Here is a 17,502-nt window from a genome sequence, read left to right as displayed (position 1 = left end):
CGCAGATTGGAGGAGCAGGAAGGATGCTGCTTTATGTTGCTGAGGCTGGATGAAGGGGCGACGAGGGGCCTGATCTGACCGTCAGAATAAACGACGAGGGATGCGCTGTGGCTTCGTCCTTCTTCGCCGGGAGGACCGTGGAGAGGCTGCTCGCTTTTATCCTGACAAACTGAGGCAGGCTGCAGTTTATTTATGCGCAGCTGGACTGTGCTTCCTTGTCGCAGTGAGGCGCGCAGGCTAAATTAGATGTCAAAGCGCAAAACGATCCCCTACATCATTAAAACAGCCCACTAGGATGATGCTCGGTTTCCTGTACAGGTTTACTTGACGCTGCGTCTCTCTCGTGTGTTTCTTCTTTTCCCTTTCGGGTGCGGCGGCGGAGGATGCGCGTCTGGCCGGTTGAAGGTGAGATGCTGCTGGAAGGGCAGTGAGGTAAAGCTGCTCTTATTCGGCCGGCTTTGGTCGCCACAGCGCCCCCTATCGGTGGATACGGGAAGGGCGTGGTCTGCATCCGTCTCTTTAAAGTGGTACCCATCAGCTCAGCATCCTCACAGGCAGGCGGAAACAGGCTGCAGCGTCACATCCGAGCAAAGCAACGAAGGGAAACATCACTGCTGTCTGATGCAGTGACTAGTCATCACAGGCTTTTGGCTCCTCTCCGATGCATGACTGTGTTTCTTGAAAGGCATAAGGAACCACCAGCCTTGCAGTTATTGATCAAAAGATGAGTTTGGGCCTTTGATTCATATTATTGACTATAATATGAGTTAAGGCCTCACCTTGACGGAGCATTACAGTGTCTTCTGACTCTGGGATGATGCAGCACAATGTTAAAACTGACAAATCATCATCGGGCCTGTTTAGAGAAAATACACATTGTACTTATTTAGAGGGAACACTAAACAATACTCACCTAATTTGACTAATAAAAATATCAAACAAAATTCTGGGAATGTATCTGATGTATCAAATTAACTAAAACAGAATTGTGGGAAAAATTTTAAACTTAAGGAAAATAGTTCAGTGTAAAACATGACCATTCTTACAATGTCAAAAGATCCTAAAAATCCCAGATCAGATCTGGAACCACGATTAAAATCAGGAAAATGTATCAAAGGCCTAATATTGATCATATTTCCAATTAAATCAGTTTTTAAGACATCTTGATAAAAGACAAATACACTGCCTACATTAACAGGGTATAAACACAACTTCCTTCACTGAGGTGCTAAACTGGTATTTTGCTCCCTAAAAGCCAATAACTCTGCTCTAATAATACCTTTAACCATGTTTTCAGAAGATTACCTGTCCATGGATTTTATTGTTGGCAGGGAGACGGACCCAACACTAACCACACCTGTTAACAGGGTGGATCTCAGTGAAACTACAAAGAACTTTTGTTACTGTAACTCAGTTCTTTTGAATAGGTTCTCCTCTTTTTGAATGAGTAAATTTACAGTAGTTTAACCAGGGTGCGGGTTTAATACTTCTTTTTAAAGTTATCAAACAAATGTCTTGATTCTTTTTGTTCTGAAAGCTAACGACGTTACGCTCACGTTCAATACAATCCTTATTTATCCATGTGTGACTTAAAACCAAACCTCTAAACTGCCACACAAAGGTGCAAACAGAAATCAACACAAGGTACATTTTTTGTAAATAGTTTAATATTAAATAAAAAAGACTCCCATATAAAAAAGAAAGCTACAGTCCACAATTTAATCGTATTTTTAAACATAAGTATTGAAAGCAAGGGGTAGAATGAGAAAAATACTTAATTACAATTCTCAGAAAAATTCACAATTCATTGTTTTCTCTCTTGTCTCTTTCTCTAACAATATAAAATCAAAATAAAACACATTAACTGTACATATGTACAAATCTCCAAGTGTAGAAATTGCATAATCTGCTTTCTTTTTCACTTTTCTTTATTCTTTTTTTTTTCTTCTTTTTTTTTTGTTAAATACAGCTAGAGATGCCAGTACTCTTGGGGCGGGGCAGTGTGTGGAGGAGAGCTCAAACAGTGATATGAGGAGACAGAGGGAGGATATTACTCCAAATCCACAGTAACACACGGACTCAACAGATGCATGTAAGACATCATCGCTCTCTGGGTTTAACTTTTCCAGCCATTCGTTCAACCAATCAAAAGGACATACTGTACTGTACTTACTGTAAATTGCTGCAAACCTTTAATTTCAAAAGTCAATACTTTTTTCCCCAGATACTTCCAGAAAGTTTGAGTGGGCGTAAAGTCAACAGATATTTAACAGTCTTTGTCAAACCACAGCTAATCGCAATTCTTCATAGCAACAAAGGACACAGCATGTTAAACTTAAGTGGCTTTCAAAAATCTGACAAATTATGCTTGAAGGTTGTTTTTTTGTTTTTTGTTTCAGATTTGTAGTGGACCTGGTGTACATTAGAAACTGGACGTTGTCAGATTCACTTATTTTTCTGCTCTTACACTGGCGCGTTGTGACGTGATTCAAAGAGTTGTACAAAAGAGCTTCACTTTAAATGAAAGTTTTCTCAGTTCATAAAATTATTAGTGATGTACAAACCATTAAGGAACACCTCACAGGACATGTGGAGTCATGATAACAAGTTATTAGAGCGTGAAGAAACCTGATACGGTGAACCACATTACTTCCTGGGCTTGTCCCACATAAAGGTTATTTCGTACTGTGAATGAAAATAACTCAAGTCTGTTCCTTCTTATATTCTCTTGCAGCGCTCTCTGAAACCGCTGCAAAGAGCCCTTTATCAGACAGACAGACGGACAGAGAGGGTGTCGTTTAATAAAATGAAAATAACTAACGGTCGGACAGTGAGGGGCTCAGCTATAGCACTGTTGTCCAACACACACACTCGGACACATAAAAAGACACTCACATCCACACACGTACAGACACACGTTCAAAAGAGAGCATCGTTCAAGTAGATGGGCTTTATCCTGACTCACAGTTACACACTGATGAGAAGAAAACAGTACTTTGTTTTTTTTTGTGTTTTGTCATTGATATAATTCTAACACCGAGCATAATTAACAGATCTCTGATCACAATGTCAAGCAACCATTATTTTGTGAACTAGACCTAAGAGAAGACCTAAGAGTGAAAAAGTATCCACAAAATTTGTCTTTTTTTTTTTCTCACTTTTTATAAATTAACTTTTCAGACTAGATCTCTCTCCTATGTGTTTTTTTACATAGTGGTTGCCATAACAATGGTTGACATGACAACGGCATAATATTAGTGCAGTTGAATTTAAAAAAAAAAATAGAAAGGTCTTAACAGTGGTGATGATGGTGGAGAGATGGAGGGGTGGGGTGGGGGGGGAGAGAGGCGTCTGGCCGCCTTTGATTGGTGGACCGCTCTGACTTACAGCTCCCTCCACCAATCACTGCCTCTGAGACCTGGCACCTCGCCGCCTCCTGCCGCGGACCGACCTCTCAGGCTTCAGCAGTGCTGTCTGGAACGAGAGACATTACAGTCACATCAGCCTCATCTCTTTTCCAGCCTCTCAGTGGTGGAGTGATTTCACCACCGCAGTCGGAACTGAATTATTCCCTGATTACCACCAAGAAGCAAACAGACTCTTCCCATCCAGCATTTGTTTTCACCTTTCAGAGGATTTTTTTTGTTTGAATAAAAATGATTAAAAGTACTTGACCTCAAAAACAACAGGAAATAGACTATAATTTCACAGAAAGGCCCCATTGATGGATATTTATAAAGATCAAGAATAAACTTTGAACCTCAATGAGAAACCTTATAACAGTTTTCATGTTTTATCTTCTGAAAAGATTCTCTATAAATCAGTCTGATTCGCTGTGATGTTGCTGCACCTCGGGGTGATTAACTTAAAACACTTTTATTCACTGTTAAGACACAATTATGACATAAACTATCAGACAGGATTAGACTAACTTGTAGCTCTTGGTACTCTACAGCAATACTAGCAGCTCTGTGAGATTGTACTGAGCTAAATGCAAACATCAGCATGCCAACAGGCTCACAATAACAATGTTAACATGCTGATGCTACACAGGCATGTTTACCATGTTCACTATCTTAGTATAGCCTGTTAGCAGGCAAACATTTTCTAATTCCTCCTACAAACAATAGAGCTGAGGCTGATGGAAACTGCTTCAGTTTTGCAGGCATTTGGTCATAAACCAGAGTATTGGAAAATGTCATTTTTGACCTGATGATGGCGCTAGATGAGAAGTTAAGGGATCACCAAAGTGATAACAATCAATTCTGGCAGGGAACATACATTTCTTCAAATGTCACGATAATTCACTAAATGGTTCTGGAGGCATTTCACTCAAAACTATAAATATGAACCTCCAGGTAGAGCTGGAGGAAAAGCCAGAGGATCAGCTGCCAGCATGGCAAAAAAATTCCAAGCTGCTGGAGAGTAACAGCAGCACATGAAAACAGGCTGTGCTTTGAAGTAAGAGGTTTGTAAATGTCTGAGTCAAAACAGTTCAATGGTACTCATGAAAGGTAATAAACAACCAGTGCTGCTGATAATTAAACCAACAGATCTGTGAGTCACTGAGGGGGAGCTGGTTCTTACCGTAGCCTTGGATTCTTCTAGTGCTGTAGCATCCATGTCTCTGAAATCTTCTAACACATTCTGTAGCCTAATACAAAAAAAGGGAAGAAACACCTTAATATTCAATACAGCACGCTGCAGTCAAATAAGCCTGATAGGTCAGTTGTTATGAAAGATCAGAAAAGGCAGGTTTAGTGCATTAATGGATTACTGTGCAAGGTCTTATGACGGAGCCACTTTGACTTTTACTGGAAATTGATTTTTCCAGGTGATTCCCTGCCTACAGCATGTGGGAGAAATTAACTGCTGACAAGACGACTTACGTTTGTTTCCTTTTCCTTCCTCTTCTGGCTACACCTGCTGCTCCTGCTTGATCCTGGGGAGGTAGAGTCAGGAAATCACATTAAAAAGCATCATGATGAAATTAACTACAGGTATCAGGGGCATACAAATGCAGCCATTCAAGTCAATCACATTCCTCTTTGGTCGCAGCAGGATGATTATACGGTTTCCCTTTGTGATATGAAACTTTGCCTTTAAGGCTGAAGGTAACAGGAGACACTCACCCTTCCCTGTTCGGTGTGCAGCAATGTCCCAGCTGTCTCCTCATTAGGCCTCCCACTGCATCCATCCCTGGGACTGAGGTACCCTACATGGGGAAGATGCCCCTGCCTATCCACCCCTGCTTCCACATATGGGCACACAGCCGCAGCAGGCCCAGTACAGTCTGTCTTAGCCTCTTCCAAGTATATGGGTGGCAGAGGAGGCTCTGGGTGAGTATGTCCTTCTACCATTACTGGTTTCCTTTGCAAGGGTGACGTAGACCCATCCTCAGTGGGCTTGGGCGTTCCCTGGGCTGGGGAATGGGCTGCCGCTTCCAGGCTGAGTCGGGATAAGTCTGGGTTACGGAGGGAACAGGCCCGACGTGGGCTAAGGGAGACTGGGGCACTTGCCTGGGGTAGAGTTGGGACAGAGGTGGACGGGGTATGGTGCTCCACTGGGAAAGAAACCGGCGGTAAGGCACAGAAGGGTGACGTGGGGTCAGATGGCCCCAAGTGGGCCCTGTCTTCCTGCTCTTTAGCACTGACTTGAAGGAAGGAGGTATAAATCGTGTCCATGAAAGACGTGTAAGGATCGATAACAGACCTGCCCTCAGACACTCGCTGTGGGGGTGGAGTGGGTTCTTGGGCAGGGGCAAGGGCTGGAGCAGGACTGGGAACCACTTCCGGAGCGGTCTGACTAGCTGGAATGTCTTCCTGTGGGGCAGGGCTTTGTGTCTCCTGCAATGAGACTGGCTTCTCTCCTTCTGAGTGTGGTGCAAGGTTTAGCTGGAGGAAAAAAATTAAAAAGTGGAGGCAATCAATAAAAGTCAAAAATCCCACAGAAAATGTTAGAAAATTAACGATGTGTTTTCTCGTTGATGCAAAAGGATCCAAAAGCAAGTGAAAAAAAGAACATTATGGCTCAGATCCTAATTCTTCAGAATAAGGTTTCTGCTGATTTAGACCCCAACCTGATAGTCAGATTCACCTAAATGATTAAATATGTATGTGAGACATTAAAATAACAGCTGCTGATGTGTAATGATCCACTGGACAGGACATCTCACTCTGTTGGACAAACAAACTGCCGTTACACAGCAGTGTAACACAGCTCTTCCCTCGCAAAGTGTCTTTGACTGAGTGAAGACACGGGTTGCAGACAACACTTTAAAAAAAAAAGTTAGCTATCGTCAGGTTTGGTAAAGAACAAACATACATTTGCAACAGCTGATATGACTATGATGTGCTGCCAGCAACATTTGCTATTTTAATCAGCTAAAGCGAGAGTCAGCTGCAACCTGAATGTTTGTAAATTGTTATTTGCCAACAAATACATCCACATATTCTTAATTTATACAGTGGATATGCTTTATCCACAATGTTACATGCCAGTTCACTACCTGTATGTTGTTGAGCAAGTTGATGGCTCCATCAGGACCGTGCAGCAGAGGCATGCCCAAAGCGGAGGTCTGGACTGGGGGTAGGAGGATGGAACCTGCTCCAATTCCCAACATGCTATGGAGGCCTGCGATGCCAGAAAGATCTCCTACAAAGACACATTTAGCATAACTGTTATAATGGCTGAGTTTTAATACTGAGAATAGTTGGTCAGTTTTGCTGGTATCATTTCATTTATTGCCAACATAATACATTTTATCTTAGGAAAGAAGTACTCCGGATTCACCTAGTACAGCGTGGTTAAGCAAAGTGGGCAGTAGCTGTTGGAGGATGGGGTTGTCCTTGCCTTGGAGAGAAAGGGGGATGAGGGTGTCAACACCAGCATCAGTAGATACCTGGGGAGTAGAGTAGAGAACTGGATTTAAGTTTCAGAAATGATCATTGAAACTAAACGATCAAAGAAAAAAAGGCAGCAATGGAACTGGACATACAGAGTACAGAGAGACAAGACTCTGTATTTTAATTTTAAGTGAAAATTAATCTCTCCAAAAACATATGCATTCACACCTGAACTAAATCAAGATAGACAGCTGGAATCACCCCCAACAAACTATGTAGTTTGATGGCTTCATCTGAAATAGTTGAGACTGCACTCATATTTTAGGAAAACCGTTGAGGAAAATAACAACTAACGCAGGAGAAGATAATGACGCAGTTGAGGAAGTGAGCCTACAGATTATTCTAGGGAAAATAGGAAGAGCTAAGAGGAAATAGCTATAGGAGACAGGGGAGCCTACCTGAGGTTGGGTATGTTGGGTTTGCTGGGCAGGAGCTAAATGGGTGTGGGGAGGCGGGTGGAGCTCAGCAGAGCTCAGGGCAGCAGTGAGCAAGGCAGGGCTGAGGGGCAGGAAGGCTGCAGGGGGAGGAGGAAGAGCGGCAGGAAGGAGCAGAGACTGCAGGGCTTGGATAGAGCCCTCAGCTCCTGGAGGAATGGGGAGAAGGCCCTGGGCAACCTCCAAGAGCCCTGGGCCCGAAAGGGTTGATGGGTCCAGGAGGCCGGAGGTCTTATCCAGGGTGAGGCCCTCCAGTGTGGTGGGGATCTGCTGTGGTTGCTGGAGAGGAACTTCCAAGCTGACCTGACTCAACTGACTCAGCCCAGACAGAGGTAACAAATGTGTCTGCTGTTGCCCGAGCAACAAGGATGCCATGAGAAGAGCCTGAAGGCTAGGTTTTTCTGTTAGCCCTAAATCAGCTTCAGTTCCTGGGGTAGGGGTTGAGGCTGCAGCTGGGAGAGGGTTCAGCGGACCCAAAAGGTTCAGTGGCAGCTCCCCATGAGCACCACTCAACAAGGGCAACAAGGGAAAGAGAGGATTGTTGTTTATATGTTGTTGCTTCTGTTGTTGATCCTGGTTTTGCTGCTGTTGCTCTTGCAGCAGTAACTGTTGATGCTCCGATTGCTGCTGCTCTGAAAGATTATGTGGTGGTTGTGGTGTAGCATTGGCAGGGGGCATCTGTGCATGCTGCCCTCCCAACCACACTCCCCCAAGGGGCAATGAAGCCAGTACTGTCGGGTCTAGGAGGGATGGTAGCCCTCCCGTGGATGACAACAGCTGAAGCAGCTGCTCTTGGTTCATGAAGGGGAAAGCCTCTGCCAGAGGTAAGGGAGTGGTTGAGTCGCTCACAGCTGAAGGTGTATGAGGACTGGGGTTATCGCCAAGACGAGAGGGGACAGTGGGCCCAGGGCTGGTGGCTGCTGGAGGTTTGGTCATTATGGAGAACTTCGAGTACACACATCTTGGCTCCTCTGGCACTGTGGGAGAGACAAGAATCATTCACATCTGTTCGGGCTGACACAATCAGTAAACAAATTTTAAACAAGGGTCTTCAGCTGGGCTGTTTTCAGGGTTTCACATAGGTACGTGCAAAACAGGGTTAAATTTAAAAGCTATGACAGCCTAACACCCTAAAGGGAACAATCATGAGAAAACATTTGCACTTCTTGCCCTCAACCATCCTAAAATACAATCGTCTGTAAAGTCTGATTTAAAAAGGCAGAGATCATGACCGCACTTAGCTCATATTAAATCAGACTTAAGTTTGTAACAGAATAGTTCATATGGGTACATTTTCAGCATAATGCAAAGCTCTAGAAACCATATTACTTCAATATGCATTTAAAAGTTATGGTTATATCTTACAGATGAACGACAACTTCAGACTGAAAAATATCCTCACCTGCAGAGGGATTTTCTTGGGAAGACATCACAACATCAGTGGTACGATCGGAGGAGCAGCCGTCCCCCTGGGGCACAGTGGAAGATGCTGCTAAAAGGGCCAAGACATGGTTGCTAAGATCGAGAGGCTTCGGGGAGCTGGAAATCGCCATAGAAACACTGCCTTGAGAATGACTCAGGTCCACTGATGTAGATATGCTGTTACTACCAATCTCTGTCACCACGGCGTCCTGTGGCGAGGCTTCCTGCAATGGTGCCTGGGAAGCAGAGTCTATTGTAGGAATGTGATTCTCAGTTTGTTGATGCTTGTCTGAGGGCATATGCTGAGACGGGCTGGTGTCGTTGTGTAAAGCTAAATTTGAGTTGAGAACTGTAGAAGGAGAATGTCTTTGTAGAGGACTTGATTTATTAAACTGAGGATGTGAGGGAGACTGCACTGATCTGAACTGAGAGTGGGAGGGGGGAGAAAGCGGCTGTGAAATCGAGGGTAGAGCATTAGTGTTACTGGTTTGGCACGGTGACGGAGTCTGTGAGTGCCTGACGTTAGAATGAGGGGTGGGAGAAGAGGGTGACAGTTTGGGGCTCTGTTTATTAGTGTGTCTACCTCCTTCAACAGACGCAGATTCTGACTGAGCTGGAGCAGAGTTGGATGTGGAGGCTGTTGCCTGTGCATTCTGCACACTGAGCAGGTGTAACAGAGCAGAAAGAGGCTGGGTTGGAGGATCCAAGCCAAGAGGACATGGTGTCGGGCCTGTAGTGAAATCCAGAGCCTCATTTTGTCTAGAAGGCCTGGAAAGGTGTGCTATCTGTCGAGGAGCAAGGGGCCTCGTCGTTTGCCCGGGGAGGAGATGATGGTTTTCTAATATGACAGCATTCTGGTTCTGCACAGCTGAGGTAGAGGAAGAGTGCAAGGGGGAGGGCAAGGAAGAGGAAGAGCAGGATAGGTTGATAACTGTAGCAGAAATGGCGTCTCCTGGTGGGGTCTTCAGCGGCCCATTAGCCAGCTGTTGGGGGTCTCTGAGCATGCTGAGCACTGTGGGAGATCGTCGCTGCCTTTTCCTGTGTGATGCATTGCGCTCTGCTGTTGGAGGCAGGTGGGGCAAGGAGGAAGCCAGGGACTGGGCCAGAGGGTGGGATGGAGGAAAAAGGACGGAGGAGGCTGCTGCAAGGGAGGGAGGGTGGCTGTTATGTAAAGTGCTGTTTGTTACCTTTGATGACTGTTGCTGCTGTGCCTCTTTCAAGACCTCCAGAGAAGAGGGCAAGCTCACCATGTTGCTAGCCACATTTGAGCTCTGGCCCTGGGTTATCTGGCTAGCCAGTTGAGCCTTGGCAGCCGCAGACAGCAGGCTACTCGCAGGGAAAGAAGCTGGATGTGGCAGCCTGCTCTGATGGCTGTGGTGGTGGTTCAGAAATGGCCCCAGAGGTAAACTAGAAGGCCCTGCAGAGTTCAACCCAAAACTTGGTGGTCCTGAGTTGGGAGTTTGACTCATTGTACTCTTTGAGGGCTTCGAGGAGAGAGCAAGAGGGTTGCTACTGCTTTGGTTGGTCAGTAAGGAGGGGTTAGTAGGGTTAAGGAGGTGGTTATTATTAGTGCTGCTGTTGCCTGAGTTCTTAAACTGCTCCAAGATGTCTTCCAGCTTGTATTTGGGGAAGTGGGGGCTGGGGTTTGGAGAGCTACTGGACAGAGGGGAGTGTGGAGAGGAAGAGGTGGATTTCCTCCTCTGAGTTAAGTTACTTCCCATCAGTCCGCCTGCTGATGTAGAGCCTCCTCCCTGATCCGAGAGAGGGGAAGGAGAGGCTGAAGGGTGGCGCGACCGCTGGTGAGGAGACACACAGTTCATGGTTTGGACAGAGGGAGAGAGGGAGGGAGACGGAGAGAGGGGGGAGCCTCCCACAATGACACCATGAGGATGATGAGCTTGAGTCTGTGGTCCTCTTCCTCCTCCACCCATGGTCATGGGGGAAGAGGGAGGAGCTGAAGAGAGGGGCCCTAGCCGAGGAGAACCTGGAGCCTCTGGGGTTTTGGGAGTTCTTTGACCTTGACTGACGTTCTGGGGTGTGGGGGTGCGGGGTGACCTTTGGGCAGCGCTGTACGCTGCGAATGAGGAGCTGGAGGAAGAGCAGGAGGAAGCAGGGATGGTAGAAGGATGGTGAAGCCTTCTCAAAGCCTCTAGGGGATGGTGAGAGTTTGCGCCTGTGTGAAGGACTGGGGAAGAACCATTGTAAGGGTAAATAAACTGGTGGGAGGCTTTGGGGCTGGCAGAGGGGTTTGGGTGGATGTTGCTGTGGGGTCGTGCTGGGAGTGAATGGAGTTTTGGATGATAAATGCCATGGTCCTCTTCTTCCCGCTTTGGATCACGGCTGTCCACTCCACTGCTCATCTCTGAAAGCAGACACACACACAAAACTACTTACTAAACTGTTGTTGCTTTATTATGACAGAATTAAGTGCTCCTATAAAAAGGTCTTGTGTGAAATCTAATAATATAAACTAATTAGCCTACTGGGAATGAAAATTCTGCCATATTTGAGTGCACAGGAGGAGCATTATGATTTTGAGGCATGAGGTGACTTGTGGTGTATAATCTTTCGGCCATGCTTAGGCCAAAGGACCCTCTCACGAAAATACTACCAAGCATGAGCAAGGAAGCTGAAACCTTCTACTTCTATTGGCTATTAGTTTTAGAAAATATGCTGCATCTGTGGAAGATGAATGCATATCAAAGAAAGTAACTAGGAATGTTACTAATTCACTGTTTACCAACAATAAGAATTTTGACCAATTAATATCACTGTGTATGTCAGTGCTTATACAATGTTCTGCTACACTGACCAGCACTCGTTTTTCAATCCCACACCCTCCTGCTCCCTCAAGATTTCCGACCATCATTGCCTTCTCTGACAGACAGCCCATCCCATTCCCTCCCTGTGGCAATTCTACACATTTAGCTGTTTTATGCCGTTTGTTTGCGGTAGTGGGAACTAAAAGTGTGTCTAAACATGGATAAGGATCATGATACGGTTTCTCTGACAGCCAATGTTGAGGGAAGAGAGCGAGGGAGAAACTAAATAGAAACATCTGATTATGCATTTTTGAAGTATATGGCTGACTGGAAGACGTGGTCTTGTTATGCCCAATAATAAACCTCAAACTTTCATAAATTAAATTTCAGCTTTATTTCTTCCCAACATGATGATGATGACGATAGTGACAAAGTGCTCCCACACACAGAGCACATTTGTGTTTGATCCTGCAGAGATCACAGTCCCTCTGCAGTCCTCTACATGAGGTTAGTACTGCGCACAAAGCACGCTCAACTCCAATATCAAAAGATTTGGTGGAAAAAGATTCCGTTACAATCTAAAAGACATGAACTGGAGACAACTTCCAGAGAGACTCCATCCCACTAAATTAAAATAAAAGTTTCCAACATGATGCCGATCAGCATCTGTTTAGTAAATCTGGATAGTCCACAGGTACAGGAATAGTATGCCTCATTGCTTCAGAATTTACCTGGATGATGAAGGTTGGCAAAGGGCAGCTGTGATGCCTGCATACTCCGACACAGAGCCGCCATCGCTACCACTTTCCTGCGGTGGTTACACAGTTTGGTCATGTCCTGCTCTGCTTTGCCTAATGGCTGGCTGTGCTGCTCCACCTTCACTCCCACAATGAAGTTGAAAACCTGCAGGACACCAGATAAAAGAGGATTAGGCAGAACTCTTTGCATAACAGTTCATCAAATTTAGGACAGTTATGGGCACCAGCAGGGGTATTTTACACTGATAATCTCCACAGTCACATAAGGATCACAGCTTACGGCAGACTGTGTGCACTCATATTTTTATGAAGAAAAAGGCAAGTTATGATTCCACACAGTCAGATAAACATCTTTCAAGAAGTTAATCATAGATAATTAATTCACCTCATGAGGATGTCACATGCCTGCATCTCCTTCATAATAGAAACATTCCAGAACTGCCAAGAATTCAAATTTCTTTATGCGGACTCAATGCCTGATGTTAGAAGCTATTTGAAATCTTTTTTCCCCAACATGATGACAACATCAAGGTCAGTGATGTCATTGCCATGCTGTTAAAGTATGTGTGTAAGTGCACATCCAAGTGTTCCCAGTTACTAAATCTGAAAACTAAAAAGACCAGATAATGAGGATGTGCTGTATATACTGTATGTGTTGCCAACCTATATCACACACGCGATTTAAAACTTATAGACTGACTTCACCTTGTGGATGATGAGTGGACACTCAAGTCCACATTTGCAGGTGCCATCGGTCAACAGGTAGGTCTTGACCTCGTCCAGAGAGGACAGGGCAGTGCCACTGGGACTACAGAAGGAAGGAAGGGACAAACTGTAACAGCAAACTCAAGGCAAACTGAAATAATTTGACCAAAGATACATTTAGAGCATGTTAAATGTTTTTCATACATGTTATATGAGCATTGTTTGAGGCAATGAAGACTGTCATTGTTAATGATTGCCTCACTGTAATTGGTGGGAATATGAATAATAAAGAATTTGAATCCTGAAGATATCCACAAGTAAAATCTCAATGAGATTTGAGAATTTGAAGACCTCATAACAATTGGGTTTTATGTGGCTGCTTTGCAAAATCCTGCTGTGTAGAGAAATCCCATTTTAGCCCAAATGATTACTAATGTAGATTTAAAAAAAGAAATAAAACAAAAACATATAAAACCCTCTTAGATTTAGGAAATCTTAATAAAGAACAGATTCTCTAATACAGTCCCAAAACTTTCAACATGCATAAAGTAGAAAAAAAAAAAAAAGAGTGAACAACAAGTCAAGTAAAAAGAACAGATTCTGCAAAGCCCGCATGATATTTGTGGTGATTGAAAATTAGACTCAGCATACTTATATTATTGCTTAGGAGTTAATTTTAATATGATCTCAGCTTCCTGTCAACTCCTTTTAATGGCTTGTTGAAGAATCTGTTACTTGGCCTGCTAGTTAAAGTCAGTGACTTAACCGGTCATAAATCTAAGGTAGCCTGTGAATGAGTAAGCTGCTGTTACATTTTAATGTCAAGCTCATTGCTTCTTACAGAGCAGTCAAGCTTCTTTCCATTTGATTGGCCTGAAAATTACTCTTAACTTTCTCCTAATTTTTTTTTTACACACTCTCAGTATGACTGTTAGGTGGAATATCTGTACTAAAATTAAAATATGCTATTCTGCTCTGAGCCAAGAAAAATAAGGAAAACGGAATTCATCATTGGAAACAAAAAGATACTGCATCTTTATTCAAATTTCTAGAGCAAATCTGCAGAGGCCACACATTTTTCTGGGTAATATCCGTCTAAATATGTTGACAAAACCAGCAGAATAAATGATTCAGCTCATATATACAAAGTCATAGATGTATACATTGATATACCTTCACATCAACATCCTTTGTCCACATATAAATAAACATCAGCAATAAGTTTGTATATGCTTTCTGTTAAACTGAACCAACCCACCTGACATAGATCACCTGCCCGCCCTCCACTCTCCTCTGCCAGCCGATGGGGACGTGTATTGCAGTGGTGTGGACCCCATCCTTGTCTCCACTTACAGTCTCACTGCCTCCCATCATTTTGTAGCTGCGACCTGCCAGCACCTTGGAAAAGCAGCAAAGTGTTAATAAATATTTTTTAGTCTGTATTACATTTGATTGGCAATTTGAATGACATTTTACAAAACATTTAAAATAGTTAAGTTTATTTTTATGGCCCAAAATCTGCAAGGGCCCAGATGAACTTCTTTTTAATATGTATGTGTACGTGTAACTATAGTTTGCTGCATGTATCAGTTTGTTGTGTCTCTGTGAGTCACTAAATAAGTAAACACATGTGTGCATAAAATGGATGAACGAATGTCTCTGAAGGGAAGTCTTCAGGATATCAAAGATCTAATTAAAGCAACCTGCATGCCAAATATGTGGGCCACATTCATCCGATTACACAATACCAAATGTTAACGTCAGACGTGGCACCATGATGACATCAGCCTTGGTTTAAAGAATTGAATATATACAATGTTTCAATGTCACTTCATGAGAATTTACTTTCCAGCTGTCTTCCACCTCCCAAAAAAAGGCCTGGCCAAGTGCCAAACATTTACTTTCTTTATGTCAGTGCTCTTGACAATGCAGGCCTCTAGAGAATGTACTCTCTGACCTTTAAAACCCAAAATATGATGTGAACTTCTCGCCAGTAGGTGTGGCCACAGCAAAAGAAAAAAGGTTTTGTTTTACTGTCAAGGTAAAATCATAAAAATGTAACGACTGAGGCACATTTTGCATACCTTGTCATCTTTGGGAAGCCAGGATCTGTTTTGGCTAAGGTATCCACTGTCCAATGTACATGCTGGTGGGTGAGAAGCACACAGACTGCCAGTAAAACCTGACTTGATGCCTAAACACCTGGACTTTCCTCAGCTATGAGGCAGATCCTCAACTTAGAGGATGACTCCTGCAGATGTATTTGTTCAGTTCACATCAGAGTAGGGTCTTGGATGAAGATGGACAGCCTGTAAAGAAAGGTGGAGGCGGATTATGTAATCTGACAGGGTTAACAACTCATGCGAGGTTATATACGATTTCCTGCAACTAATGTGATCAAAGCCCACTTGAAAAAATGATTACTCTCTCAAAAAGGATACAACTTCAGAGCATGCCGTGGCTACTTTGAAGTGGGAGGGTGTGTTAGAATAGGCCCACGGTTCACTGGATGTTTAGCCACAATATAAACTGCTACCTTTCCAACAAGCAACTTACAAGCTAACAAGCAAGCAACCTGAAAGGAGCTTGAAATAAAATCCTGATGCAAGTCGTAGTTGAGCTACAGTCGACATCTCTGCAGTGTGCAGACATGGAACAATATCTCACCAACTACACGGCTGATACACGGCAGGCTAGCAGCTAGGCTAACAGCTAAGCTAGCAAGCTACTTTGTACTATGTTGTCGTGACAGCTGTCAGGCGCACAAAACACTCCCGATGCAAAACTCTTGCGTGTTAGCTACGGTAACAAGAAACGAGCAGGACACAATGCTGCTTCGACAGTCGATCACCAGGTTGCACTAAGTTACTGTCAGCCGCTAGCTAACGTTAGTGTTAGCGGGACCTATCGACCTTTCTCTGCGTCAGGCTCTCCGTGTTGGCGAAGTTTGGGAGTCTTCGCTTTTCTGGCTCGCGGGAGAATCAAGAGTTAGCTAGCTAGCTAACGGACAAGCCAGAGAATGTTTTGAAAACCGCTGATAGTTTAATAAATACCCGTAAAATAAACAATACCGTTATTCAAACCATGCATCAGCACGATCAATCAGCTCTCGGCGTTTGTGCAGCGTCTGCCAGTCCGTTTTAAAAACAAAGGGCAATAACGCTTCATTTTACTGCGCCTGGGATCTCGGGGCTAACGCTAGCAGCTAGGCTAGCAGAGCTAACTGACTGATTTACTTGATTCTGTGGTGTCCCAACAAGACTGAAGGATGTCCCGCTCCCGGCGCACTGTTATCCAGCCGTGGCTCTGCTCTCCGCTCTGCTAAACCGTGTGGCGTTCACATGTATTCCGAAAACCATCACGATCCATGTAATCCCAAATTCACAGTTTCCCACTGTTTTTTTTTCTTACAGATTCCGAGCAAAAAAAATAATGGAGTTTTCTGTCGGGCATGCGCAGTGGGCGCTCAGGGAGTATTGTACCCGACATGCAACGGGACCTTTGTAGTGCTCCAGACAGACATCAGTGCGGAGCTCCTTGATAGAGGACATGATAATAACAAGAGTAACAGGCCCGGGATGCATGTCTGCACCTCACTATCAGGGAGTAATGTCTGCATTGAGATTAACCCCAGATAACACATCATTTATCAAAACACATGCATTAAGTCTGACACATTACCACTTATATAATACATGAGATGTATCTATTTATTATTTATATCCTATACTGCTTCTCCCTTTCAGTCCTCGTTAGCCCCAGATGATTCTTACCTGCCTATCTTAATGTTTTATAGATAGAAATGTCTGTTACAGCACTAAAGTAATTGCCTTGTTTGTATGTGTTTGGTTCTTGTATAAACACACATCAGAGACTCTGTCTGACTGAATTAGACAATGTAGTAAAGCGGGCAACTGTTCTGGGGCTTAAAGGTCCCGGTTTACTGTATTACTGTGGTGGTAACTAGATTAATTACAAATTTGCTCGGTAATACTGTATGCATCATTAAAAAACAGCAAACAAAAAAGACTAGGGTGTTAAAGTGACACCTCAATTATTACATAAACTAAAATGTAGCCTTCATTAATTCAATTTATGCTGAGCTTACATGGTGCAAATTCCCAACCATATGTGTGTCTTATTAAATAACCAAATTACCATTGCTAACAAATACATACACAATGGACAGAAAACGAGGAAAAGAGGTGGTCAGTGGAGGCCTGCAGCTGGTTTTGTTGACCTGATGATGATACAGCTCTAGCACCACCACCAGGTCAAACCTTCAATTCTCAGGAGCACCATTAGTTTAGTAAGTGAACATTTGCAGCGCACAGTCAAGCTAGTAATGTGAAAAAGAAAAAATGATTTTAGTGCCTTTGTGATCCACCTCCTAAAACCACCATCAGGGTCACTGTGACTTTGGTCAACTATTCTGTCATCTACCCACAGCGACTCCTCCTATTAGAGTAACACGAGTGTGAATCTATACATATCTAATGCCAGGTCTGCAACAATT

The 17,502-nt window shown here is 43.8% G+C and overlaps 1 protein-coding gene across 1 annotated transcript; it reads right to left on the bottom strand.

Moving 5' to 3' along the window:
- Positions 1–1,647: 1,647 nt before the first annotated feature.
- mbd6 (methyl-CpG binding domain protein 6) lies at positions 1,648–16,401 on the bottom strand. The gene is made up of 13 exons (XM_070839209.1): positions 16,223–16,401; positions 15,071–15,295; positions 14,245–14,384; positions 12,987–13,089; positions 12,255–12,426; positions 8,742–11,123; positions 7,304–8,316; positions 6,793–6,901; positions 6,509–6,654; positions 5,133–5,894; positions 4,890–4,942; positions 4,588–4,654; positions 1,648–3,474 (listed from the first exon to the last, which is right to left on the bottom strand). Exons 3-13 carry the CDS (start codon positions 14,358–14,360, stop codon positions 3,403–3,405), a joined length of 4,995 nt encoding a protein of 1,664 aa, XP_070695310.1. The 5' UTR covers positions 14,361–14,384; positions 15,071–15,295; positions 16,223–16,401; the 3' UTR covers positions 1,648–3,402.
- Between the last annotated feature and the right edge of the window lie 1,101 nt (positions 16,402–17,502).

This window comes from Pempheris klunzingeri, chromosome 11, assembly GCF_042242105.1.
Source record: "Pempheris klunzingeri isolate RE-2024b chromosome 11, fPemKlu1.hap1, whole genome shotgun sequence".
In the NCBI taxonomy this organism is placed as follows: Eukaryota; Metazoa; Chordata; class Actinopteri; order Acropomatiformes; family Pempheridae; genus Pempheris; species Pempheris klunzingeri.
This window is presented reverse-complemented; position numbering and strand designations above follow the sequence as displayed.